At 45.2% G+C, this 24,663-nt stretch overlaps 1 protein-coding gene across 2 annotated transcripts; it reads left to right on the top strand.

The window, feature by feature from the left end:
• Window positions 1-1,145: 1,145 nt before the first annotated feature.
• epha2b (eph receptor A2 b) lies at window positions 1,146-24,121 on the top strand. Of its 2 annotated transcripts, none has more exons than XM_068597066.1 (17): window positions 1,146-1,276; window positions 1,920-1,999; window positions 3,469-4,117; window positions 14,527-14,682; window positions 14,942-15,301; window positions 15,603-15,733; window positions 16,003-16,174; window positions 16,259-16,358; window positions 17,056-17,111; window positions 17,207-17,332; window positions 18,025-18,210; window positions 18,375-18,436; window positions 18,583-18,792; window positions 19,035-19,184; window positions 19,301-19,494; window positions 20,589-20,744; window positions 22,206-24,121. In XM_068597066.1, exons 1-17 carry the CDS (start codon window positions 1,192-1,194, stop codon window positions 22,312-22,314), a joined length of 2,982 nt encoding a protein of 993 aa, XP_068453167.1. In that variant the 5' UTR covers window positions 1,146-1,191; the 3' UTR covers window positions 22,315-24,121. The 2 variants fall into 2 exon arrangements, with proteins under 2 accessions (XP_068453167.1, XP_068453166.1); XM_068597065.1 differs by having other exon boundaries at window positions 18,025-18,222.
• The last annotated feature ends 542 nt before the right edge of the window (window positions 24,122-24,663 follow it).

Raw genomic sequence — 24,663 nt, 5'->3', positions numbered from 1 at the left:
TGGGTAACAAACAAGTAAGGCAGATAAAGCTTGACAGTAAATTCCTCTGTGCACCAGTTGCTAAGTGAAGGACTTTTCTAAATTCCCCCAGATTCATACTAGACTCCCACACTCCCACTCCTACCGGCCCTCCTGGGACTGAAAAAGCAGATTAAACTTTTGTTTTGTTCATAACTTGACGACTGTCTATCTACAAGGTTGGCGGGGTGCTACATTTTTGGGATATTTCCCATAAATTATGACGGGCTATCAGTAGGCCAGCTGTACTCCTGAATTCTGCATTCACAGTTGCTATTATGCTGATATGAATACATCTCTCCCCGCTTGTCACAATGATTCTACCTCTGTGTGTGGGGATGCTCAGAACAAAGAGGCGTCAAATAAAGCAGCTCCCGCTCCTTTCCTCTCGTATTCAATGGGGCAAACAATTCTAAATCAATATCTCCATGCAAATTATTCTGTGGCCCTGCAGGCTGCTTTACAGCAAGGTAGACTGTAACCAAGGCCATGGTGCCTTCAAGAGCCTACAAAGTTAAACCTGACTTTTTTTCTATACAAATTAAATGAAGATGATATATGCAGATTAGGTCTGCATTTAATGATTATTTTCAGAACAAATAATCATTCAAATAGTTGTGGGATCAAACAAGAGCTACTTACATAGAATGTCACAAGATATTCACATAATTATTCATCTATTAAGTTCATCAATGATCATAATGCTGCACATTGTGAATCACATGAACCCACTTCATTTGTTGTTTCTATACAATAAGGAACAAACTAACTTCTTTCGTTTTAGATTTTTTTTTTCTCCTACTTAATAGACATGCATCAGGTTTTACCTCGAATTTAAAACAGTTGCAACTTGTAGCCTACACGTGCGTACATGTGCGAAATGACCGAATCTCCGACGGTCCTTGAAAGCTGCGAAACCACTACGCTCCCTCCGGCTCCTCCACCTCCACCCCCGCCCCTGAACACACCCACACGCGCACGTACACGCACACAGCCACAATCAGCCACACGTACGCGCACACACGCGCATTCCAGCAGGCGGAGTCTGTGACGTCCTTGCCCCGTTTGTGAATGAGCTGCACAGAGTAGCGCTCCTCTCTCAGAGTCCCAGCCGAGCACAGGAGCGGAGAGAGAGCGAGAGAGAGAGAGAGAGGGGAAGGAAAAGTTTGCCAAATGGATTTCTCTACTGGAGTCAGACCTTTATTATTTTCATATGTACTCATTAACGGCATACTAATAACTTTACAAACCAAGGAAGGTGAGTGTCTTTTAAAAATAACGTGTTTTCATAAAAATGCATGAGGCTAAATGTTTTTAAAGTGTATTGAAGTGAAGCGCGTGTTCCATGCGGAGAACCTCCTTCAAGGAACTTTAAAACCAGGAAACGCACTCTTTTAATCCCGTGACAGTCTTCTAGTCTCTCAAAGTCGTATTCAAAGAAAGCCCTTGAAGTTTATAAAGATGTATTTCGCTGGAGTTTCATATATAATGGCTAAGTTGAAAGTGACGCCTGTCTGCGTGTGCGCTGCTCGAAACTTTGTCCGCATGCGAATTCTGGCAATGTGCTTCTGAAAATGTTTGGTCACATTGGAATAATTTGTGCTTTTAAATGTGCAGTGTTATTTTTTACATCCATTAGTTTGTCATTCAGAAACTTTCAAAGTGTATTTTTCATTACTGCCGAGTCCATAATTTGGAACATAATATTGAGTGTTAATATAATGAAATTATCAGCTTTTGGGTTATGATGCAGGTCATTTAAAATCACTGTCATTTGTACGTTTTCCATTTGTAATCATCTCTGTGTATAGCTACAATTCTAAGTTAAGTTAAAATGCTTCCTTGCTGATGAGTTCAAAGGTTTATTACCATGTACTGACCGTATCCTCATGTCTCCACAGAGGTGCTATTGGATATGAAGGCAACAGGAGGTGAACTGGGCTGGTTGACATGGCCCTTAGATCAGGGAGAGAAGTCCGGGGTGAGTAAACTCCTTGATTTCTCCTGAAGCTCCTTGCCTTGGGACAAAAAAATACTGCATGGGTAACATGCACAGGAAGGGCCCAGCCTCCAGAGCAAAACTATTTGACAATTTGACATGTGTGGTTAGCCGTTTGGTTGGCCTTATGTATACGTGTGTTTGTGTGTGTGTGTGTGTGTGTGTGTGTGTGTATGTATGTCAGGTTGCTATAATATCTGGCAGTAAGAGCCTCATGGCGGTCTGGGTATGAACATTGGAGTTGTAGGATCCTATCAGGCGCTGCCTGCAGAGCATGTCTGGGCTCCACCAAAGCTTCGGGAGACAGAATAGCTGCTAGCTCTGAACTGGGAATACTTGTGGCTTCTTGTGGTTTCAGGGCTTTAGCTCCAGAATTGTATAGTAGAGGGTAATTAACTTTAAAAGTCTGCAGCATGTGGTACCTCTTCTTAGGGGGGGGAAGGGTTTTCGACAGCACCTTTTCCTCAAACCGGGGTAAAAGTTTTTGGAGATGCGTCTCGATAATCGTTACATTATTGCACCCAAATGCTGCGGTTATCTCCCTGCCAGAATACAATGTGTGCCTTCTTCCATATTGTGGTTGCAAAGTAATTGACCAGTCAAGCTCATGCAAATTCACTGTAAATAGCCTCATTTCATGTGCTGATGACTCAAAGGCATGTGCAGACGTGCTGCTCCCAGTGGCTCAACCGACTACAGGGTTTGACTCCTTAAATAATCACTTTGACATTCATGTTTCACTTTTTTGCACTAATGAGCATCAGGTGTTGTTCTTTCTTTCTTGAGGTTTGTTGGAAACATTTTGTATTGTGCACAGTTTTCTCATGTAACTGCATTCACTTATGACCATTGTTATTTCAAGTTTTAAAGGCCTTTAATAAAATAATGTTCGCCAGCTGTTTAATAGAGGTGTTGGTTTATATGCAGGAACCACACAGTCCGCTAACAAAGCACATTCCTTTAATTAATAGCACGGTGCCTACATGCAGAGAGCAAACCACAGGCTCGGCCCCCGTGAGGGCCAGTTTGTTCCTCTGGAGCCAAGGTTACGCTAAAACATGTTGTCACTTTTTTTAAATTAATTTTTTTATATTTGCGGCAGCATTTAATATTCTCGGTGCCAGCAGTAGCGACGGCATGTAAAAGTTCCCAACTGGAAATAATTTGGCATCTTTGCAATGCCAGAAATGCTTTTTCACACACAGCCCTTGATGTTTCCTTAAAGGCTCATAAAGTGGAGCTTTCCATGTTTCAGGAATATATTTTGTCCGTGAAGGATAGTTTAAAATATTCCGGGGGAGCAATTAGCAACACGTAGCGCCGTGGGTACCCAGGTTCAGATTACTGCGGCTGAATGTGAAATCGCATGGTTCCCCCCCGCTTCCTTTGGGGCTTCCAGGGGTCAGTGCTCGTACCTCCTAACCGTGTCGGTTTGTGTGGTTTCGTTTCAGTGGGAGGTCACCCAGAAGACCCTGAACGGCTCTCAGTTCTATACCTACTCGGTCTGCAATGTCGGGGAGCGTGAGCAGGACAACTGGTTGCGCACCACCTTCATCCAGCGGCGTCCAACGGCTTCGCGGGTTTTCGTTGAGCTCCAGTTCATCGTACGCGACTGCAACACCTTCGACGCCACCTCGCTGACCTGCAAGGAGACCTTCAACCTCTTCACGTCCGAGTCCGACGCCGACGTGGGCACCACCTTCCGCAAGGGCCAGTTTAAGAAAGTGGCCACCATAGCACCCGACGAGATCACCAGCAAAAACGAACTGCGCATCAACACCGAGACGCGAGTGGTGGAGAACCTGTCGCGCAAAGGCTTCTACTTGGCCTTCCAAGACATCGGGGCCTGCATCGCTCTTCTCTCCACCAGGGTCTACTACAAGACGTGCCCGGCCACGGTGAAGAGCCTCGCGTCGTTCTCGGAGACCGTGGCCGGAGGTGAAAACCAGGTGCTGAGGGAAGTGAGCGGGGCCTGCGTGGATAACGCCATCAGCGAGGAGTTGCCCCGCATCTACTGCACTGTGGACGGGGAGTGGGTGGTACCAGTCGGACAGTGCCAGTGCAAACCCGGCTACGAAGAAGTCAAAGATGCGTGTCAAGGTAAGGGCGTGCGGTTGAATCTTTGGTATTTGTAAAAGGTCTTTCTGTCCCCTCAGGCACGCAGGACGCAGTTCAAATGAATGTGGGCTTTTAAAACGGCCATTTTGGCAATCGTCATTTATTTTAATTGCCAAGGTTTGTAAAACAAGCCTGTAAGGTATGCTGCGGATATTTACCATACAGTACATGTTATTATCATTGTTCAGTGGAATTCTCCCCTCGGCTAACAAGGCTCCTCTGCAATGGAAGGAATGCTTCGAGCTACTTGTGCATGTCCCGGCATCATCCCTGACCTCGAGCCGATACCTACGAAATTAGCGAATGTGTGCTTTTGAGTTTCAGCTATGATTCGAAGCTCCTGAGGGAGTGTTTGCACAAGCACCGATCGTTTGCTCGCGCCGTAAAGTGATACACCCCTTGTGTCAGCACGGCTCAAATTGGGCAGTGAGAAAAGCTTTCAATCTGAGGCAGCTTCCATTCAGGTTACACCTACAGGTTTTCAAAACCTCAATTAGCTCTTTGGCATTCAGTTCTGAAAGAAGGTTCTCATAACTCTGAAGACATTGTGCACAAATCTTTTCTTCGTCTTTTGAAACCACACAAAAAGTTATTTAATAAATGTTCAAGTCATGCTTAAACACTTCACCTTTCGCAACTCCTCACATCGGCCATACTTACAGCCTGTTGCATGAGGTGGTTTCCTGCTCCCTCATTATCGTGGCTTGTCTTATCTCGATGTGGGCGCGCTGCGCGGTCCGGCCATAACGCCGTCACTGGACTTCGTTGCCATGGCGTCCCTGTGTTTTAAGTCCTGCAAATAAGGCTTTTATTGTTGTGGGAAGGGCTGTCAGAGTGACAGAAAGTGATCAAAGGAGCCGGAAGGCTACTGTAGTGTGATGGATTAGCATCTTCAAGGCTGGCGGTGGGGTGATGGGAGGCGGGAGGCAGGAGGAAGCTTCTGAGCCTCACTGACTTTATTCATCTGAAGCATCACAGAAAACAGGGATGCATCTGTCTCCCCTTCCCTCCCCTCCTCTGTTTTTGTGAATCTACTGAGCCCAAGCTTTGGGGTGTATTGTGTGACTCAAGCGGTGTATGTCAACATACAACACAGGCTGGCATGCAAGGGCATGTTGGGATTTGTTCCATGACAGAACACCTAAAGACTCCCATCAGCCCCAAGTACTTCTTCCTCCTCTTTTTTTTTCTTTCTTTCTGGAAATATCTTTTATACACACGCATACATGACCTGACACACACACACACACACACACACACACACACACACACACACACACACACACACACACACACACACACACAGGTAATACTCTTAATCGCACTCTGGAACGCACACTTTGGACTGCGGCTGTAAATCCCCACGCAGCTTGTTTATGATAGATTCCCTCCCATTGGCTATAGAGTGATAAAAGTGATGAAGTTTTCTGTCAGTACATCATTTTTAGCTGCGGGAAAGTGCCAGGTAAGATGATTGGGGAGGAGGAGGAGGAGACGGAGGAGGAGAAGAGGCAGGAAGGAGTGAAAGAAAAGTCATACAAAAGCGACAGAGAGGATTTGCTTTAGCGGAGGGGTGTGATTTTAAAACGGAGAGAGGTGAGGAATGGAATGCAAAGGTAGGGAACAATGAGGAGCTGTGTTTTCCCCCGTGAGGCCGGAGGAGCCCACCTCCACCTCTCCCCCTCGGTTGGTACATTCCTGATCAGTTTGCCGAGGAGGAGGCTCCCAACATTACTCCAGACCTGTGGAATTCCCAGGCGGGGAAGAGCAGCTCCGGGTCAGGCCCTCACATAAAAATGACTAAACACAGACCCCCCCCCTCCCCAAAAAACTACCAAGATGAAGTCAAATGACAAGCCGGAGACACGGGCGGGCCAGTTGTAGATTATTTTGGAAATGAATCACAGGGTTGCAGAGCGGGGTTCAAGATGGATGGTTTCGTAGGCTTTCAGTGGAATCTCATAGAGACGCACAGTTAATCATTCTCCCGACTTCTTCCCTGTGCTGTGTGCTGTTCGGGGGAGAAGCCGCAAAACTTCAATTGTGGTGGTTTTTTATTTTTTTATTTCTTGCTTGGGTTGAAAGTTTCCATGTTCAGTGATGTGTTCACTCCGTTTTATGACTCCTCTGCCCCGTGGGATCTGTTAAAGTAGCAATCTGTGACTCTATCTGGTTTTCGTCCACGTCTCCTCATCGGCGCTTACCGCGATGGTGTTTTTGGCTTTCAGATCACTCGGCCGTCCCCCTTCTTAAACTCCAGTTGAGGTTTCTGCAGGTGGTGTTTTGGCCCTCCTCTCTCGGTGGGCCTCATTGCGCACGTAAACCACGGCGGCGAACAAACTGCAAGGATGACAACGCATCACTTCCGACACTGAAGAAACCTACCTCGGTGTTTCGAGCAGCAGATGTGAAAAGCTGCTATGAACTGGTTGTTAATCATATCGATCAACAGGAGAGAGTTCTATGGAAAAATATTTATTTTGGCTCAATTATGAAATGAATCAGAAATAGACAAAGCACAGTGAAAGCTGCTCTCAAGATTTATGATGATTGCCAAAATCCACACAAGACTAAGGAAGGAGAACTTTGTGTTTTTCTCTAAAATGCCTCTCAACCTGCTGCAACGACGCTGCAAATCATGCTCCTATTATTTTAATATTCTAATAAAATGCATATTTCTCTTGTGAAACAAATATTAAACTTACTTAAGTAATACACTTATTTCTTTTGCATTCAAAATATACAATATGAAGTGCAGAATTATTTCAATAACTGTACTTAAGTATCAAATGTAATAATATACATTTATGATAATTGAATCTAAACCGATGCGTCATATTTACATGAATGACAAATCTATAAATTATATTGTTACAATATTGACTAAAATATAATTCTGTAGGAGCACAAGCATCATATAATAGAAGTACCACAAGGCTATAGCACAGTACTTGAGTAAATGTAATTAGTCAAGTTTTGTATGACTAAAACTTGTTAACAAAAAAAATAAATTCAGTTTATAACAATAAAACATAACATGGTGGAAATGGCTTTTTAAGTGGTGTAATCTATTTCATTGGCGCCTGCTCCACACCAGCTTGTCGTGCAGTCAATCTTCTTAGTGAGAAAATAAACATTATTTTTCCCTTCTGGAAAAAGAAAAATCTTAACTTATTCTGCAATTCAACAGTTGACACTGACACAGTTTTCCTCCGTTGCCTATCACCCCCTTCCTTACCCATAATCCCCCCTGGCACAATAGAGCCGCATACCGTGTGTCACCCCACAAAGGACCATGAGCGGCCTTGGCTGGTCCTCAGGAGTGTGTTTAACCGCTCAGGTCCACACCTCATCAGCTGTTCTAAAGCCTCAACAAATAGGCCTTAATCCCACGTCATGCTTTCCATAAGGCCGGGAGACACAATGTGATATATTTTGACTGCTGAGGGCACTTTTAGTGTCTTGGTGTAAAATGGCGTCGTGGTGGAGCAACTGTCCATTGAGTTCCCGTAAAGTATTTACTTCTCTCGCCAAAGAGGTTCCAGTAAGCCATTTTCTCTTTCCCCCTCCTTTCCTCTCGGCCCGTGTCTCCAAACTCATCCCCAGCTGATGTAACAAACAGTTGGTGACTAAGTTGTAGTTTTGTGACTGCGCGCTGTGGTGAGTGATTTGTATGGGTAGTAATTGACTTGGGTGTGTTTGTGCTTTTTAAGTGAAGTAACTACAGGTTCTGCATGCGTTTTCCCTTTGTGCAATCCCTTTTTGCAGTCTTCTATTCCTCTCTCCCCACATCCTGGCAGTCCCTGGAGAGCCTTTCTATTTTTGCATCAATTTTCCGCCTCTCGTCTTGTATTTATTTGATAGTATCTTATCTCAACACTCAATTCCCGTCCCAATTTTACAGTTCTTAATACAGATTGCTCCGACGTACACTGCTGCACAAGCTCTCCCAAGTATAACAAACAAAAAAAAGTTGTTCCTTTTGTGTGTTGTGTTCTTGTTGTCCCTGAAATCACAGAGCCACTGCTGTTTTTGGCTGGCGTGCAGGTCATGAATATGACACCAATAGAGTTTAAACATCCCGTTTCACACGGCCCTGATGGGACTATTTAGACTGTGTACAGTTCTCGTCTTTCTCACTGGTAAATACATTTCTCCGCGACTGACTTGTAAAGATAAATAGAGGCTAAATTTGAACAATGCTGCCAATCACAAGTTTTTTTTTTTTGGTGGAGACGGAGAGAAAACAACAACTGGCCCTGTTTTCATCGTGGTTTGGGTATAAACATTTAGTGGAGGTGAAATGTAAACTTTAGTTGTCAGCTTCTGTTTTTTGTCGATGAACTTTACGATAGCGTTTGAGATTTGAAACGCTGATTGTTCCCTTGGTAATACACGCCAGAATTTAAGTGTTTTGGTGCCAATAGTCTCTAAATCCACTCTTACATTGAGCCAACCAATTCATCATTATCGCCCCAAACCTTTTAAGACCAAAACGTCTTGTGCAATTTCAGTTTATCTGACAGAGACTGTGCAAAGGCAACGCCACGCCTCAGGATCTTGGGGATTTGATTTTGCTGGCTTAATATGGATTTCACGTCAATCATCTCATGCTGCAGAATTAAGCCTACATTCAAACTCTTCTGCTCGACTGAATTCCCCCGTCTCTTTACCCCTGTAGCAAGTCTCTGAAAAAAACTAATGTAAAAGTCGTAAGTCACCGACTTATCGGACAACGCTGCTCCTTTAGATGCACAGGCTTGATATAACCTCTCTTTTTCCTCCTCTGCTCTCGAAAGCAGCCATGATTACTTTGAATTAGCGGATTCCTCAGATCCCGTGCCAAGGTAACGTCTGCCTGGCGGGCTGAACTTGAGGGAGTTGGCTAGATAATCGGTGGGGGGGGACTCTCAAGGCACTTTCAAGTGGTGTCATGCACCGTCTTGTTGAGCCGCGTTTGGAGTGAACAGAATATGGGCAATTACTGTGAACGAGATGACAGGAAATGTAGCAAAGAGGAGATCTGGTAGCCCCTATGGTTCTTTAATGTGGATTAGAGCTAATAGCACTGTTGTGGTTTAAGTGGGATCAGTCTCTTGGTTCAGCCCTTGAGGTGTCAAACTCAATATCACCTCTTTGATCAGATATCTTACTTTTGCACTACCAGCCTACACACTGACTGCATCGTTTAGCGTGGAAAACCGATGGTTTTCTTGCGAGCATACATACAGACTAGCGGATACAAATATGAGCCGTTTTTCATTTCGGAATGAAAGTAGTTCAAAGCTGCATTACTTGTTTTAGTTATCTAATTTTGGCTAAACAGCATCTCAGATAATAACCCCTTGAAAAGTTGACAAGGCAAAATCGTTAGCAAACGGTAATATTAGCTAATTTACACATGTAGCAGATGCACGGCAACGGATGAATTCATTTGGAGTTTAGTTTCTGGTCACCGGATAAATACAAGTCCAATATTCTCTCTTCATTCAGCTCTGGTTTGGCTTCTAGTAAAAACAATCCATGTCTCCAGCTTGCTGTATGTTCACATTCGTCCAGGAAGCCGCTAATGGTGTTTACTGCACACTGAAAAACCTAAAAGGTGCATGAAAGGTGAACGTTTTCTGAACCACTTATATCTTACATAATACATCTTACGTTTCACAAAGTTATTTTATCTATTGCAAATATCAAATATTGATTGGTGCAGCTGGTGTTGGTTTTTTAAATCTCAATATCAACCAATTAAACGTGTTTCAATTCAGTTTCCTTCTTTAGTTTGTGAATGCCTGTCATTAGTGAAATAACTGAACTTTGGCAATTGTTGGCTTTTGTGCGTGTGTGTGTTGGTTGCGGTGGGGAAGTTGGGACATATTTCCTCTTGGTGACATTCCTGAGCCTGGGGGCTGTGAGTGTGTATGTATGTGTGTGTTGTGATTGGGTTCTCCAGAGCAATGTGAAGCACATTGTATTGTACTGCTGGTGTGTGAGGTCAGCATTTTCCTTCCCCCATGTCAGTCAGTCAGTCAGCCCTCCACCCCCACCCCAGCACCACCCACCAGCTACCGCCCCACCCATCACCGCTAACAGGACGAGCCCGTGGCGGAAACCGGAGGTCACCTAATCCCTCGGTGACTGCCCGACCCGTTGGCTCAGGGCTTTCTATTGTCAATTCGCTCTGAGCGGCCTCGCTCAACCGCTTACCATTTTGTTGTACGGCCTGATAAGTCATTTTGTTTGATGGTGCATTTGGTCCCATTTTGGCCCCTTCCCCAAACGAGGAAGCAGACGGTTGTCGGCATCCAGTGTGTGACCTGTTGGCTCTGCGTGCTGTAGTAAAATGGTGTTGTGCTTGCCACCTGGCTGTCTGGATTTCACCCTCAACGTGGAGAAACATGGCCAAATGACCATGACTGCAGTCCAGCTGAAGCCTCTGGAAGCTACCTGTGACTCTTGCATCCGCCAGAATTGGTGCTGTCGGAGCTGTCTACTCTATTTCAAACCATATTAAGTTTTGTGCCTCCTTGACTCCACTGTTCCCTCTCGGTATCCCTCCTCCTGTTGCTGGACAGAGGGAGAGAGAGAGGAGAAAGGGGATGAGGGAATTTATTGTGTTTGTTAACAACCCCAGATGAAAGCCTGAGTGCAATTGTAAAACAGATGTAATGCCCTTACAGCTGCTCCATTGGTCAGCTAATCCTTTTGACTAATGTCTCCCCCCCTTTCCACACACACACACTTCCATCAGCCCCTACACCTTTACTGCCCCCTCTCGCCCCTCCACTCCTTTACCTCAGTGACCCCTGGCTCATGTTACCGGCTCACCTCCCCCATCAGAAACCCCCATTGTTCCACCGGAGCCCGACTCCCCCAAAAGGCTAATGACATGTTGTCACCCTGCATACAAACAAAATGACATGACATATTGCAATTACGGGTCAGACCCACTCGGATATGAAACTGAGGGGTTGGGGGAAGAGAAGTTTAGTAGATGAGGAAAGAGACAAAGCGAGGGCTACCTTGCCTCCAGTCACCCTGATAAAGATCGAGTAATCCTATTTGTTTATGTATTCATTTTTCCAGGAGGTTTTTTTTTTTTTACTTTCATTTAACCTCACTACTCCTCATGAGGCAAGCCACCGGCTGCTGCTGCTGCAACTCTTTCTCCCTCCTCCTCCTCTTACTCCACCTCATGGTGAACATGTGTTTGTTTTACTTGGCCACTGACTCCCTGTAAGCCATGCACAGTTTAACTCACAACTACCCCGAGGCAGACATGACCTTTCTGCCTTTTTAAAAGCCGAGCTTCGATCTCGATTGTGGGGGCCCCCCTACCACTTACTACTCCAGTCCTGAGGGCCATTTCTGTTGTCAAGCCCCTATGTTACCCGTTCATCCATCTTTCCGACCATGCATTCATCACTGTCGCCAATCTCATCCATCTTAACTTCTGCCGACAAACCGGGAGGGGGGCCCCTCAGGGGGCTCCCACTCCAGAGCCACTCGGGCTCCCAGAATGTAACAGGCCCCTGCACTCAGTCTCAATAAACAAACAGAGCCACTCAAGGCGCACAGGGCCTCTCAAATGACAAACAGTTCCTTGCTCTTTAGCAAATAGGGAGGTGAAAAAAATGACCGGTTTACGTTTGTCAGATGTTTCAAGTCAGAACAGGCTGATCGACTTTTGTTTATGATCGGGAAAGCATTCATCCCCCGCCTCCCCTCTTTGTCTAGTGCCCACGTTCATGTCGGGTCAACACGTTTTAGCTTCCTCTTCGGTCATTATTCTGTCTCAGGACTGGTAGTCTCCGCTCTGGGTCTTCATTTGGTCACGCTTCCCAGTGTGTCCATGCTTTGATTGGCTACGTAGGAAGGGAGGCTGCATCAGCCTCACACTTCCTGCTTCCTGTTGTGTCCAGCAACAATTCAAAGCCTTTCCTCCTCCTCTGGAAGGAGGAAACCATGAAGTTTCCTCTCACCGGACTTTGCTCTTTGGTCGAGGAATCTTCTTGTCGGATACCTTCTGCAGAGCGTCACCTGGTTCCATTTACTGCCTTTGTGACTCATTATATTCAAGGAACACAAACTCATTTAACCTTCATAACAGTGAACTGGGCGGAAACTGAAGCTGCAGTGGCGCTGCTCCGCTACAGGCCTCCTGTTGGGTGGTGTGCACTGGAATGCATCTTGATTATAGAGGCGGCTCACAGTGTAAGGCCATCATCTCCGCAGACCTGACCACGATGCATTGCTGCCTGCACTGTAGCGCCAAAAAGAGGCTAGTCCTCCTCTATTCAGTTGCCATGTGGCATTTTGGCTATTCTCATCGTGTGTATGTGTGTGTGTGTGTGTGTGTCTTTCAGCATTTGAATGGCATGGCATTCTCCTTGCCTGCTGGTCAGTGGTGAATAGCAATGTTAATGGGTTAGCTGGGAGTCTTTTTAGTGAGGACGGGGAGGAGAGAAAGGAGGGGAGGAAGGAATTTGGGGATTACGAGGAGGAGAGGTAGGGCTATGAATCGGGGTTTGAGGCAGCAGCTGTTGCCCCTTCTCAATTGAAGCGTTCGTCCTAGCCTGTCTCTTCTCTTTCTCCTCTCTTTTCTTCAGGCCTCGGCAGGATACAGTGTTCCTCTCTGTCTTTTCTCAAACCTTCTGTTCCTTCATGGCACCTCTCTGCGGCCTCGCCCAACCTCTCTGCCTTGTTTGCGTTAATGAGTAGCAGTGGCTGTTTAGTGAAACAGCTGGCCAAGACAGAGGAGATACAGTCTTGAGGGGAGGATTGAGTCACAAACATACAAATCTTGCTTTTGCGAGCATGCTTCTTGATACCATTGCTCTCATGTTCTTAAAGCCAATGCAAACCTTTAAATGGAAGAAGCGTAACGGCGTAAAAAAAAACAACTCACGCTCGATTGAGGAAATCCCCTTGATATCATTTAAATAAAGCCGTGTGCGCGTGTATGCTCACACTTCCAAATGAACGTCATTCGAGTGAACCTCAGTGAAAGGCGCCCATAGGCCGAGACAGTATCTCCGAGTGAATTCGATATTGCCTTTGTACTGGTTCTGCTTTTCAATTATTCTCTGCTGGAATCTGACATCGAAACTGTGCGTTTGCCTCGGCCCTCGGCGTGAACTTCAATCTCTCACACCTCTCCCTCACCTGTCTGATCGCCATCTTTCCTCATTTCCAATCCTTTTTGTCTTTTCTCTCTTCACTTCTTTCACCTTCTGTTCCATCTTGGCGCTCATTTGCATTGTCAACATCCCCTGACATCTGTCATGGGCTATTTAAACACTGCTGTGTGTGTGTGTGTGTGTGTGTGTGTGTGTGTGTGTGTGTGTGTGTGTGTGTGTGTGTGTGTGTAAACTGCCTGTACAGAGGGACATGAACAGGTGACAGGAGCAGTGGACATAATCCCTCTTCTGATGTCCGATTTAGCCATGTGTCCACGGGTGTGCTTTGCATGCATGTATGTGTGTTTTGTGCATACATGTGGGTGTGGGTGGATGTATGCAGTGCATACATAAATGTGTGTGGATGAATGTGTCATGGTGCGAGGACATGAGCAGCAGCCGGTGGAATGCTCATGCAGAGTTAAAGTGGGGGTTGTCTCATTTTCACTCTCCTTTATGGCGCGCTCTCTAAAATTTCACACCGTATTAAGTTCGTATTTCACCACCGCTACGCACAGCTGGGTCCTCTACCTGGATTGCTTCATTCTGAATTGGATATGTGAAATCAGAGGTCGTCTAATGGAGGCGATGCCGTTTCAAATGTGGGTCTGCACGTGGATCTCTGAAAGAAAAGGAAAAAAACGACATAGGAATGACCGTGGAGTGCAAACGGATGCTCTGCTTTGGGCTGCTTCACTTCCAAATCTTGAAAGGTTCCTGATTTCTCTTGTCTTTCATTTCAAAGCATTGAACACTGACTGTTGTGGAATGTGGGATGACTGGTTGTGTTTGTTGTGTGAGAGAGACGGTAAGAAAGCAGTAACAGAGAGGGGGTTGGTGGTTTGAACAGTAAAGTGTAGGAGTGCCGACAAGGCAAGGACTCTGCGTTTTTTTTCGTTTTTTTTTCCTGGGTTGGGTTTAGCAGCAACTTTGCTGGAATGGACGGTGTTTTAATGAGTAGAGTGCAAAGCCTTGCCTCTGTTTAGCCTCCCATATATCTGTGACTTGTCCAAATCTAACCTCTCAGCCTTGACAAAATAACGTGTTCACTCAACCTTGTCGTAGTGCTCGTAAGGTTAAGAGTTCACACAAGCGTTACTGATCTTTCAAAGGGGCTCGAACGATCTGCACCAACTGGTTGTGCGGTATGAGCGGTTGCCTGAAGTCACCACTGTCCTCGTTCACCTACTCACGCAAATGGGTTTTTGTTTGCAGAATGTCTGCCGGGTTTCTTCAAAGCCGCAGCATCCGGTGACAAGTGTGAGATCTGTCCTGCCAACACCCAGCAGCTGGATTCTGGGGCTTTGTTTTGCCCCTGCACGGATGGCTTTTACCGGGCCCCGACTGACCCCCCTAGTGGACCCTGCTCAGGTAAACGAGTCCCCTTGATCCTTAATGAGAACCATGCAATGAGAACATTTGGAAATATTGGCTGCCAATGAGCTTCCAAGTAATGTAAGTTCAATTGTTGAGTTTAGTTTAACCCAACAGAATGTACTTTTTTTGTATGGTTCATGCTTGTGGGGTTTGACTCATGACAGAAAAGAATCCCCACATTTGGCCTCCTAGTTTTTCTTCGTTCCTGCTTCTGTTAAACCTCTCCTATCCTTTCCCAATCTGTGTTCGCCAGGCCTCCCCTCCTCCCCACGAGACCTCGTGGCCACCACCACCCAGCTCTCCACAGGGAAACTCCTCCTCTCCTGGAGCCCGCCCGAGGACACCGGGGGTCGAACCGACATCACCTACAGCGTCGAATGCCAGCGCTGCGAGGGCATCGTCTGCCAGCTCTGCGGAGAGAAAGTCCGCTACGAGCCAGCCAGCACGGGCCTGACCCACACCAAGGTCTCTGTGAGCGAGTTGGATGCGCACCTTAACTACACCTTCACCGTGGAGGCCCACAGCGGCGTGTCTATGTTCGCGAGTCAGGCAACTCCAAGATCGAACAGACCTCCATCCACTAGCGCTCTGACGACATCACTGCACTACACAGGTGAGTGCTGCTGATAAGAGGCGGTGGTGTGATGATGTTGGCGCTACAATAATGACAGATGCTATCGCTGAGGCGGTGGCGGCTTTGCCAGTCAAAGTGAGATGAAATAAAGTTAACTTGACTGCAGATCAATTCGTCTTTAGCAGACGAGTTCCTCCCCATGTTTGTCGCATTCCTTAATCTGTCCTCAACATCCTTTACTTTGACCGATAAAAATCTCACTGCTGTGGTGCTTGCTTATATTTAAGGAGGTTTTGGCATCCCTAAAGATTCTGAAGTATTGTCTGCCCTCTGTCCCCAGAGACCCCCAGGATTACCATGATGCGACTGGTTGAGAGGACCTCCACCAGCTTGTCCCTTTCCTGGGATGTATCCCCCCGAATACGAGTCCAACTGCGGCCCATCCGCTATGAACTTACCTACCGCAAGAAGGTACTGCACTCTTGGTTGTTCTCCTGAAATTTGTTTAAATCAATAGTATTATTCTCCGTTCACCGCTACCTCTAAGATATTCAAATGAAATGCCGTGCATTGTTTTAAGACCGAAGCTCCTGATCTGATTATCAGCATGAGTCAAGCGCAAATGTAACATTAGAGGTTAAAGGACATGCCATCTTAAATGTCTGAATTCTAAGGTAATCTGTTCCTCATTTTTACCATTTCAACATTAACTGAATTTCTCTCGAATCTCCCTTGGCCAGGACGATAACCTGGATGTGACGACCTACATCGTGCTCCTACTGGAGAAGAATTTTGTGCAGATCAGTGATCTGGCCCCCGGCACGGCCTACCTGTTTAGGGTGCAGGCCCTTGGAAGCGATAGCAGCCCTGGAGGCTCCAGCATTGAGGAACAATTTGAGACGTCGCCCGAAGGTACAGCGGGGAGCGATCCAGAAAACAAAGGTTTCGTTCAAGAATGGGATCTCTCTAATGCCTTTTTGTTTTTGCCTATTCCAGGGCGCCTCACTCAAAACAACACGGCGGTCATCTTCGGCGCAGCAGTCGTGGGAGCGGCCATGCTGTTCATAGTGATCCTGGTCCTGTTCCTACGCAGACGGTCAGTTACCGCCCCTCTGCTGCTTTCCTCGTCTTTCTGTCCTGTTAATCGGTCCTCCTTTACTGGCTTCCTCTCTCATTCTTCTGCCTTTCCTTTTTGTGGGGCCTCCTCGTAGCCTTTGCATTCACTCTCTCCTCACCTCTCTCTTCTCTCCTCCTTTAGCCAACTTTCTTTTTCATTTTCTCTTTATCTGGATCTGTGTCCCAGCACTCACTGGGGAAGAATTTGCCTTGAATGTGCCTTAGTCGTTGTTCAATGGTTATATTCCAGTGAGTGTTGGGGGCCTTTGAAAGGAAATTGGTCCGAGGTGGTACATTGTTGGTGATAAGAGGCCCTTGGTTCCTTCTTTACCAGACCGCAGGCACTTTGTAAAGGTGACCTGGGTCTGTACTGTAGCGGACTGGAGCCCGTCTGTCCACCTCCCTCCCGCCTGCTTGTCTGTCTTTCAGTTTTTAAATCGGCTTGGCAAACAGTCTGCCGTCAGCCTTTATCAAAGAGCCGCCTCTGTGTGAATGGACGCGTTGCACCACTGTTGGGATCCTTTTGAAAGCCTTAGAACGTTTTGAAAAAATGGTTACAAAGGTTGCTATGTGCTATAGATATTAAATCAGGCAGATGATGTAAAGACAAATGTCCCGTTTTGTTCTTTAAAAGTGGGATGTTAATTTACAAATCTGTTTTTTATCTTTTTATTCAGGAAAAGAAACTCTCACTCCAGACAAGGAGTGGAGGACACCTATTTCTCCAGTCCAGGTATACAAACATGTCTCTCATGTCTTTATGTCGCCCTGTTCAATGTTTTTAATCCATTCATTAACATTCAACGACGTCTTGTTTGCTTCTCACAGAGCAATTGAAGCCTCTGAAGACCTACGTGGATCCACACACATACGAGGACCCCAACATAGCCGTCCTGAAGTTTGCCACTGAAATCCACCCCAGTCACATAACCAAACAGAAAGTCATTGGAGCTGGTGAGTGACAACGCTGTTGAGACGATCTGCTGGGGCTTAACTCCGAGATGTTGAAAGATTTTTCCGATGCCCAAATTCGCTGTTTGCATTCTGCTTTTTCCACAGTTTAGCAGGCTGACTGACAGGTTACTTTAGTGAGATTATTTGGCTGAGTACTTGCACAACAAGTTGAGACATTTTGTTGTGAGGCAATTTTTGGGTGTGAGATCAATGTGCTTTGGCTCCAGACAACATGTACAGTTACACAAAGACAGTGTTGCAGGAACAGTATTTTTGGAAAGATATCAGAGCACCTTTCTGGGCCCTACCCACATCTTTAATTTGTGAGATGTTTATTTAAGTGTGACCACCTTTACCCTTTGAACTGACTTTTTTCCACATACACCCCCTCCCAAAGTTCCCACGACCGTGATCTCCCCTCCCCCCTCTCCTTTCTCCTCATGTGACAGCTGATTCCCATGCTTCCACACCACAGGCCATCCACCAATTATACAACAGAGGCTCTCTCTCAACACCCAGCCAGAACACACCTCAGAGCCTCAGGCAAAACAGCCGCAGAGACTTCCTTATTCTCTCTCTGCTGCACAGCAAACCCCTGCAGCTAGAAACCCGAGGAGACATATCAAACATTAGCTTAACCTGATATCACCGTCCAAAATCAATAGTCCCATTGATGATTTTTTTTCCTCCAGGGGAGTTCGGTGAGGTGTACCGTGGCAATCTGAAGACGCCAGGGAGGAAAGAGGTGGCGGTGGCTATCAAGACACTAAAGCCGGGTTACACGGAGAAGCAGAGGCAGGATTTTCTGAGTGAGGCCTCCATCATGGGCCAGTTCTCCCACCAGAACATCATTCGCTTGGAGGGTGTGGTCACCAAATGTAAGGATTTCTGTGAGTTTTGTATTTTTTTTTTCTTCTAACAACCTTTCAATTGATTCCACCTGTTTTGGGGCCAGTTCAGGGACATGATTTGTTATTTTTTATCTTGTTTGTTTGTATGTGTGCGTGTGCGTGTGCGTGTGCGTGTGCGTGTATGCGTGCAGTCAAACATGCCATGATCGTGACTGAATACATGGAAAACGGAGCACTGGACAGGTACCTCAAGGTAAGACGATACACAATATTTGCTATCTGGAAATGTGGATCTAGATTGATTTGTTGGCTATGATATCCATTTTGTTATTAACTGTAATATCCTAATTATTTCTGGTCCCAGAACTAAATTAATCTGTGTTCCCTTTCTCCTATCAGGACCACGATGGCGAGTTTCCCTCCTTCCAGCTGGTGGGCATGATGCACGGCATCGCTGCGGGCATGAAGTACCTCTCTGACATGAGCTACGTCCACCGCGACCTCGCCGCTCGCAACATCCTCGTGAACAACAACCTGGAGTGTAAAGTGTCCGACTTCGGTCTATCCAGGGTGCTGGAGGATGACCCTGAGGGGACGTACACCACAAGTGTAAGTAGACTTCCTGAAGTCTAGCTTGAAACTAACTTTGTATTAGCTTCAAGCTAAAAAAGGTCCACACCTCTGTCATGTCATTGCGAGGTACAGCATGGTAGCTCAACATATATATATATATATATATATATATATATATATATATATATATATATATATATATATTTTAGGTTTTTTAGATTAGAGTCCTTTTGGTTGTGCGTTCTTTGGTTTCTAACTTGAAGCTATTTCCTAAACAGGGAGGTAAGATCCCTATTCGTTGGACGGCTCCAGAGGCAATCGCATACAGGAAGTTCACCTCAGCCAGCGACGTGTGGAGTTTTGGCATCGTCATGTGGGAGGTCATGGCCTTTGGTGAGCGGCCCTACTGGGACATGAGTAACCATGAGGTAAGTGTTCACAGCATGTTCACAGATTGCACTTTTCTCTGAGATTTGGCTGATCGAGCCAACAATTTATTTCACCAGTGAGAGGAGATTTAATCACATTAAAACTCTTCTTGCAGGTGATGAAGGCTATCAACGAGGCTTTTAGGCTGCCGGCGCCGATGGACTGTCCCTCAGCTGTTTACCAGCTGATGCTGCAGTGCTGGCTCCAGGATCGCTCCAAGAGGCCGCGCTTCGGAGACATCGTCAACCTGCTGGACAAGCTGCTGCGGAACCCAGACTCCCTGAAGACCATCGCAGATTTTGACCCACGGTAAGATTTTGTTACATAGACTAATGCCTGGAAATGCACATTTGTCCAGTGCCAACCAAAAGCAGCTGCCACTGTCATGCTAACAGTTCTTGGAAACCACCTTACGACCAAAGGTTTTTCAATGCTTCTTTTTTTAATAAAATAAAATGTCTAGTCTCACTTCTGTTAACTCCTTTCGTACTTTTTCAGTTTCCCTTCTGCTTGGTTCTGGTACATATGTGGCATAAAAATATGATAATAAGCACCCAAAGTCATGTGGTTTCCTGAGCAAGAGCTCTATGAGCTTAAAAAGAAACAGTATATATATATATATATATATATATATATATATATATATATATATATATATATATATATATATATATATATATTAAACATGGCCAGTAGTTGATCATAATTTGAGTTTATGTAAAAATGCTATTAAAAACTCTGACAAGAACAAATATTGTTGTCTTTTTAAAAAAGTTGATAGTAGAGCTAAAGGCTGGAAACAGGGAAAGAGACAGGAGACGACATGCAGGCTGGAACCAAACCAGGGACATTGTGGTATTCTGCTGTCATCTCTTTCGCAACCCGGTCTCCTCTCCCTCTCCAACTTGAAACTTGACTTTGTCTTCTCTTGACTGTTTTGTGATTTGACCTGGACCTGCTTAAAAACAGCAGCTCACCATTTGCTGCCAAGTTGAAAATAGGCTGAGTATTTAGAGTAGTTTGGGGAAGAAAGGCAATAGCTTTAAGATGTTCTACTTCAACCATTATAAGGACACACTGACACCTTGCCTGCCAGGATAATGACAAAAACGTGTGTACACTCCTGGCAGGGAATTACAAAAGCCCCGTTGTGTGTGTGATTGTGTGCTTGAATGCATATTTTCCCTTTTGTGAGGAAGCTTTAAAGCCAGAAAACGGTGAGAAAGGACAAAAGGCTGTCAAGCTTGTGCTTTAATTGGCTCTTGCCCTGACTGCTCCGACTGGTTTTCATCACCAACCTGTTTCCTGCACAGCCGTCCACCATCGGCCTTCGTTCTCAGAAAGCCTGTCGCGAAGCTCATTCTCATTTGGATCTACTTTTTGTTGTTTGTTGTTGCTTGCAGTGTATCCATCCGCCTGCCCAGCACCAGCGGCTCGGACGGTTCCCCCTTCAGGTCGGTGTCGGAGTGGCTGGAGTCTATTAAGATGAGTCAGTACAGTGAGAACTTCAACTGCGCCGGCGTCGTCACCATGGACCACGTCCTGCAGATGAAGAACGAGTGAGTGGGACATGATTTTAGATTTGGTGATCACATGACTTTTGATCTATTTACTTTATTTTGTTTTTTTTTTGAGTGTTTTTTATTTTGGGGCAAAGAAGAGGAACATTTGGTCGTCTAATTCTGACATAAATGGAAACCATCAAAGATGTTTTTCCTCCCACGATGAAGTCCGTTATGGACTCCCTCTTGTAGTTTTTGTATTTATTTTTCAAAATGGAAAAAAAAAAGCATAATAGTTTGCGCACAATATAATCTCCGACCTCAGTTACAACTTGAGAAATCTTTTAGATGGAAAAAGTAATGGAGGGAAGGAGAAGGAGTGGGCTCATTTGTGGTAGGCTGGTGGCGGTAGCTTGTGGTCTCGGCAGTCCTTATTCTTCTTTCCTCTCTCCATTCTCTCCCTCTCATCCCTCCCTTCCCTGTAGGCAGCTCTGGGCAGCACTTTTGCTTGAGCCCCGAAAAACCAACAGTTTTGCCTGTTTAGGGCAAAGACCTTTTGTGGCTTCTTGAGAGGAGCAGAGAGGAGGGGAGGGAAGGAAGAGGAGCGCGGCCTGTGGCGCAGGAGCAGCTCGAGGGGATTAAGGATCTGAAATAGATGGATGAGATTTAAAGGCCCCGTAGTCCGGACATGTGTACTTCTCGAAAGATTGAAGAGGTGCACTCAGAATGTACCCGCTGAACTTATCACACGGTAGTTTAAAGCTATGTGTAGGGGCGCTCTGGGGGCAATTTAATGAAATGGACTCACCCTTTAGTGAAGCACATAATATATGGTTATTTTGGAGCGATAATGAGGGCCAGAGCTTTTCCTAACCGCATGACCAGCCAATTGGACCCCCAGTCCCCCTTTCCCTCTGCCATGTGTATGTATCTCAGCAGGTCTTGCTCCTGATTTGGGGAGATGGGCAGACTGCAAAGCAGACGACAAGCCCTTTTGAAGTATTTGTCATGCAGGATGGTGTGATTTCATGGCCCCCATGTTTCCATCTCGGGGCATCTGGTAGCACTCTTGGAAAAACCAGCAGTTATTTACGACCCACCCTCTGCTTGCCAGACACAAGTGATTCATGGTCAACAGGGAGAATCCTCGTTAAGTAATTAAGGCTGTAATTAAGGCTTTGACTTTAAAGCCGCTGCTTTTTGGAGCTTTTGCAGGTTTGCGTCATGTGCTCATGAAGAGCGAAGCCCCCAGTCATTACCCTTTTAATGTCGAGGATGAATTGAAGCCTCTGCAAATTGCTAACTTGGAACCCCCCCCTCTCTCCAACCTCGCTGTGCTGGTTCAGCAAGCTACTCATGAGAGAGGTGTGGAGGACGGCGCTCTGCGGCGTTGGATGAGTCGGTGGTTACTACAAGGCTCGAGAGGCAGAAAGGATGTTCGGAAAAAGTGTTGGAACGTATCCCTAAGTTTAAATCCATGTCTCTTAATATTCTGTCACGTCTCTTTTTCTTTTCCAGAGATATTAAAAACATCGGCGTGAGGCTCCCTGGCCATTTGAAAAGAATTGCCTACAGCATTTTGGGTTTAAAGGACCAGACCAGCACCCTGAGCGTTTTTGCAGTCTGATCGTGACAACGAAGGGAATTCTATGCGGGCACTGAAGCGGGCGGCCCCTTCGAACTCTGAGCTGAGCCGGAGCGAAACTGCGGGCACAGCCTTGAATCGGCAGGACCAAGAGCCATGTGCCATCCATCGGGGCCGACTGAATCCAACTGACTTGCTCTACGGTTTTGATTTCTTATCCGATATCCGCACGGGAATCGAGCAAATATACAACAATAGATGTATCAAGTAGACTCTGTGTATTTAGATTTCTATTTTTTACTGTTCTCGTCTTCTGTACAGTTACAATCCATTCCTCTGCCGTTTATTTTTTTTTGCTCCTCATTTCGCATTCCTGCTTCAAGAAAAATCAACAATCAGGTCAGTTCTGGGAACGGCTTCAACTTCACAAAACTGCACCCTGTTGCATCGAGTATCAACCAAACAAACGTAAGTGTGATAGTGTGATAGTGTGGGCGTAGCGGAGCCCGGCCCTCACTTACGTGGAAGTTGGCGCTGACGTCGCGGTGTGTCCCTTTTTTTTTTTTTTTTTAAATGGCACTTTGATCCATTTCCTGTCAGACGGATGAGGATGGCGCGTCGATAGCTTGAGCTGGCCCAAAGTTAAAGAGACGGTCTATAAACACAGACGGGCCCGCTGTTGCTCCTGGCCTTCTGCCTGCTCTGTGCAGAAATTAAGCTATAATCATGTCAGTGATGTTATATGAAAAAGGAAAAATAAGAAAAAAAAAGAGAGGATATACATCAGGTACTCTTTGTGTACAGATTACCAACACAGCTTGGGGTGACAATTTATAATGTAGCACTTAGATCTAGAATCTCATTGTCTTGGTTTGTCTCTGAATTGCGATCACACACAACATGCTGAACCAAATAAAATGGGGAAATTGTGTGAATTGAATAAGTTTCAATTGGAAAGCAATCCATCTGTCCGTAGCGTGCCGGTAATGAAGAGGGAGAGGGGGAAGTTTGCCAAAAAGAAATGCAAATACCTCGGTTAAAAAAAAATAATTAAAAAGAAGGAAGGAAAAAAAAGTTTTGATGACATTGATGATATTGAGTCTTGTTGTGGTTGAGATAGTTTCATACTTAAATAATAGTTTGGTTTGCAATTTCAATGTCAAATTTGGTTTTGTAGCAGCGATATTGATTTGATTCATATTGCTGTATGACACAATGACAGGATGAAACTATATTCTTTAACAATTTTGGTGGCCGGCCTCAAATTTTAAAGTGCCTGTTTGAGGAACATTAGTTGTGTGTGTGTGTCTGTGTGTGTGTGTGTTTGTGAGAGAGAGTGTGCGTGTGTGTGTGTCAGTTTCCCCAGTGCTCTTAATTGATGACTGCAAATCATTGTGTTACTGATGTACACCTTCTTTTACTTGAATTTTTACTGTATTTTCAAATGCATCTGATTCTCTTGTAGTTGATAGATCCATTTTTGGAAAAGGGATTTTTGTTATTACTCTGGTTTACAGGTTGCAATTACTTTTTTTGTACATTTTTGTATGATCTCCCTTTTTACCATATTACCAAACTGATTATTTTTCTAAATTCCCATCACTTTCCAAAGTGATGGCTCCTACCTTTTGCTGCCTTTCCAAACTTTTTAAGAGTTTTTTCTTCAGAAAGCAAACTTCTTCCTTTTTGCCTGTTTTATACTGTATTTAATAGCCTATTTATTTTTTACTTTTATTTATTTATGCTGAAAAACACTGAGCTGGGATTATATTGAAGGTTGTGCTCTCATTCTCAATAATAATGAAATAAAATTCACTGCATTTGTGGCGCAATAAAGTCTTACGTTTTAAACCTGCAAAGCCTCCTGTATGATTGCTGCAAAGCGGAGCAGAGGAATGCTTTGTTTGTTTTAGACGGTGCCAGGATGTTTATACTTCCACCTGGAAATCCTCATGATGCTGCTGCATGGTTTAATTTCAGTGTTTGAACGTATAATAAACATGCAAGTGCTTCATTACCTGCAGGGAGGAGGGGGAGGAGGGGGTGCAGCAGTGGTGTGACTGTAAGAACATGTGGTCGAGTGTACTTTAGTCCAAATATGAGATGCTACATCTACAAACCGTGCTCCTACTTCTTAAGCTAAATAAACTTCCTAAAAAGCTTCTTGAATCAGCTGGAAGACGCGTCGTGACAAAGCCTAAAAAAAATAATGCTGTTTTTCTGAGGTTATTAAAAAGTTATCTTTTTAGAGATACGCCATAGCAGCGCATGACAATCTTGCGCAATACGATGCATTGCTGCAGATTAAACAACCGCTCTGTATGTAAAGGTTAAGATTAACACAACCATAAATATCTGCACCGATAAATCTCAACATCCATATTTTAATCT

This window comes from Clinocottus analis, unplaced genomic scaffold (assembly GCF_023055335.1).
Source record: "Clinocottus analis isolate CAN_PGR_092001 unplaced genomic scaffold, fCliAna1.0.p SCAF_4, whole genome shotgun sequence".
Taxonomy (NCBI): Eukaryota; Metazoa; Chordata; class Actinopteri; order Perciformes; family Cottidae; genus Clinocottus; species Clinocottus analis.
Note: the sequence above shows the minus strand (reverse complement) of the source record. Positions and strands in the feature narration are given on the sequence as shown.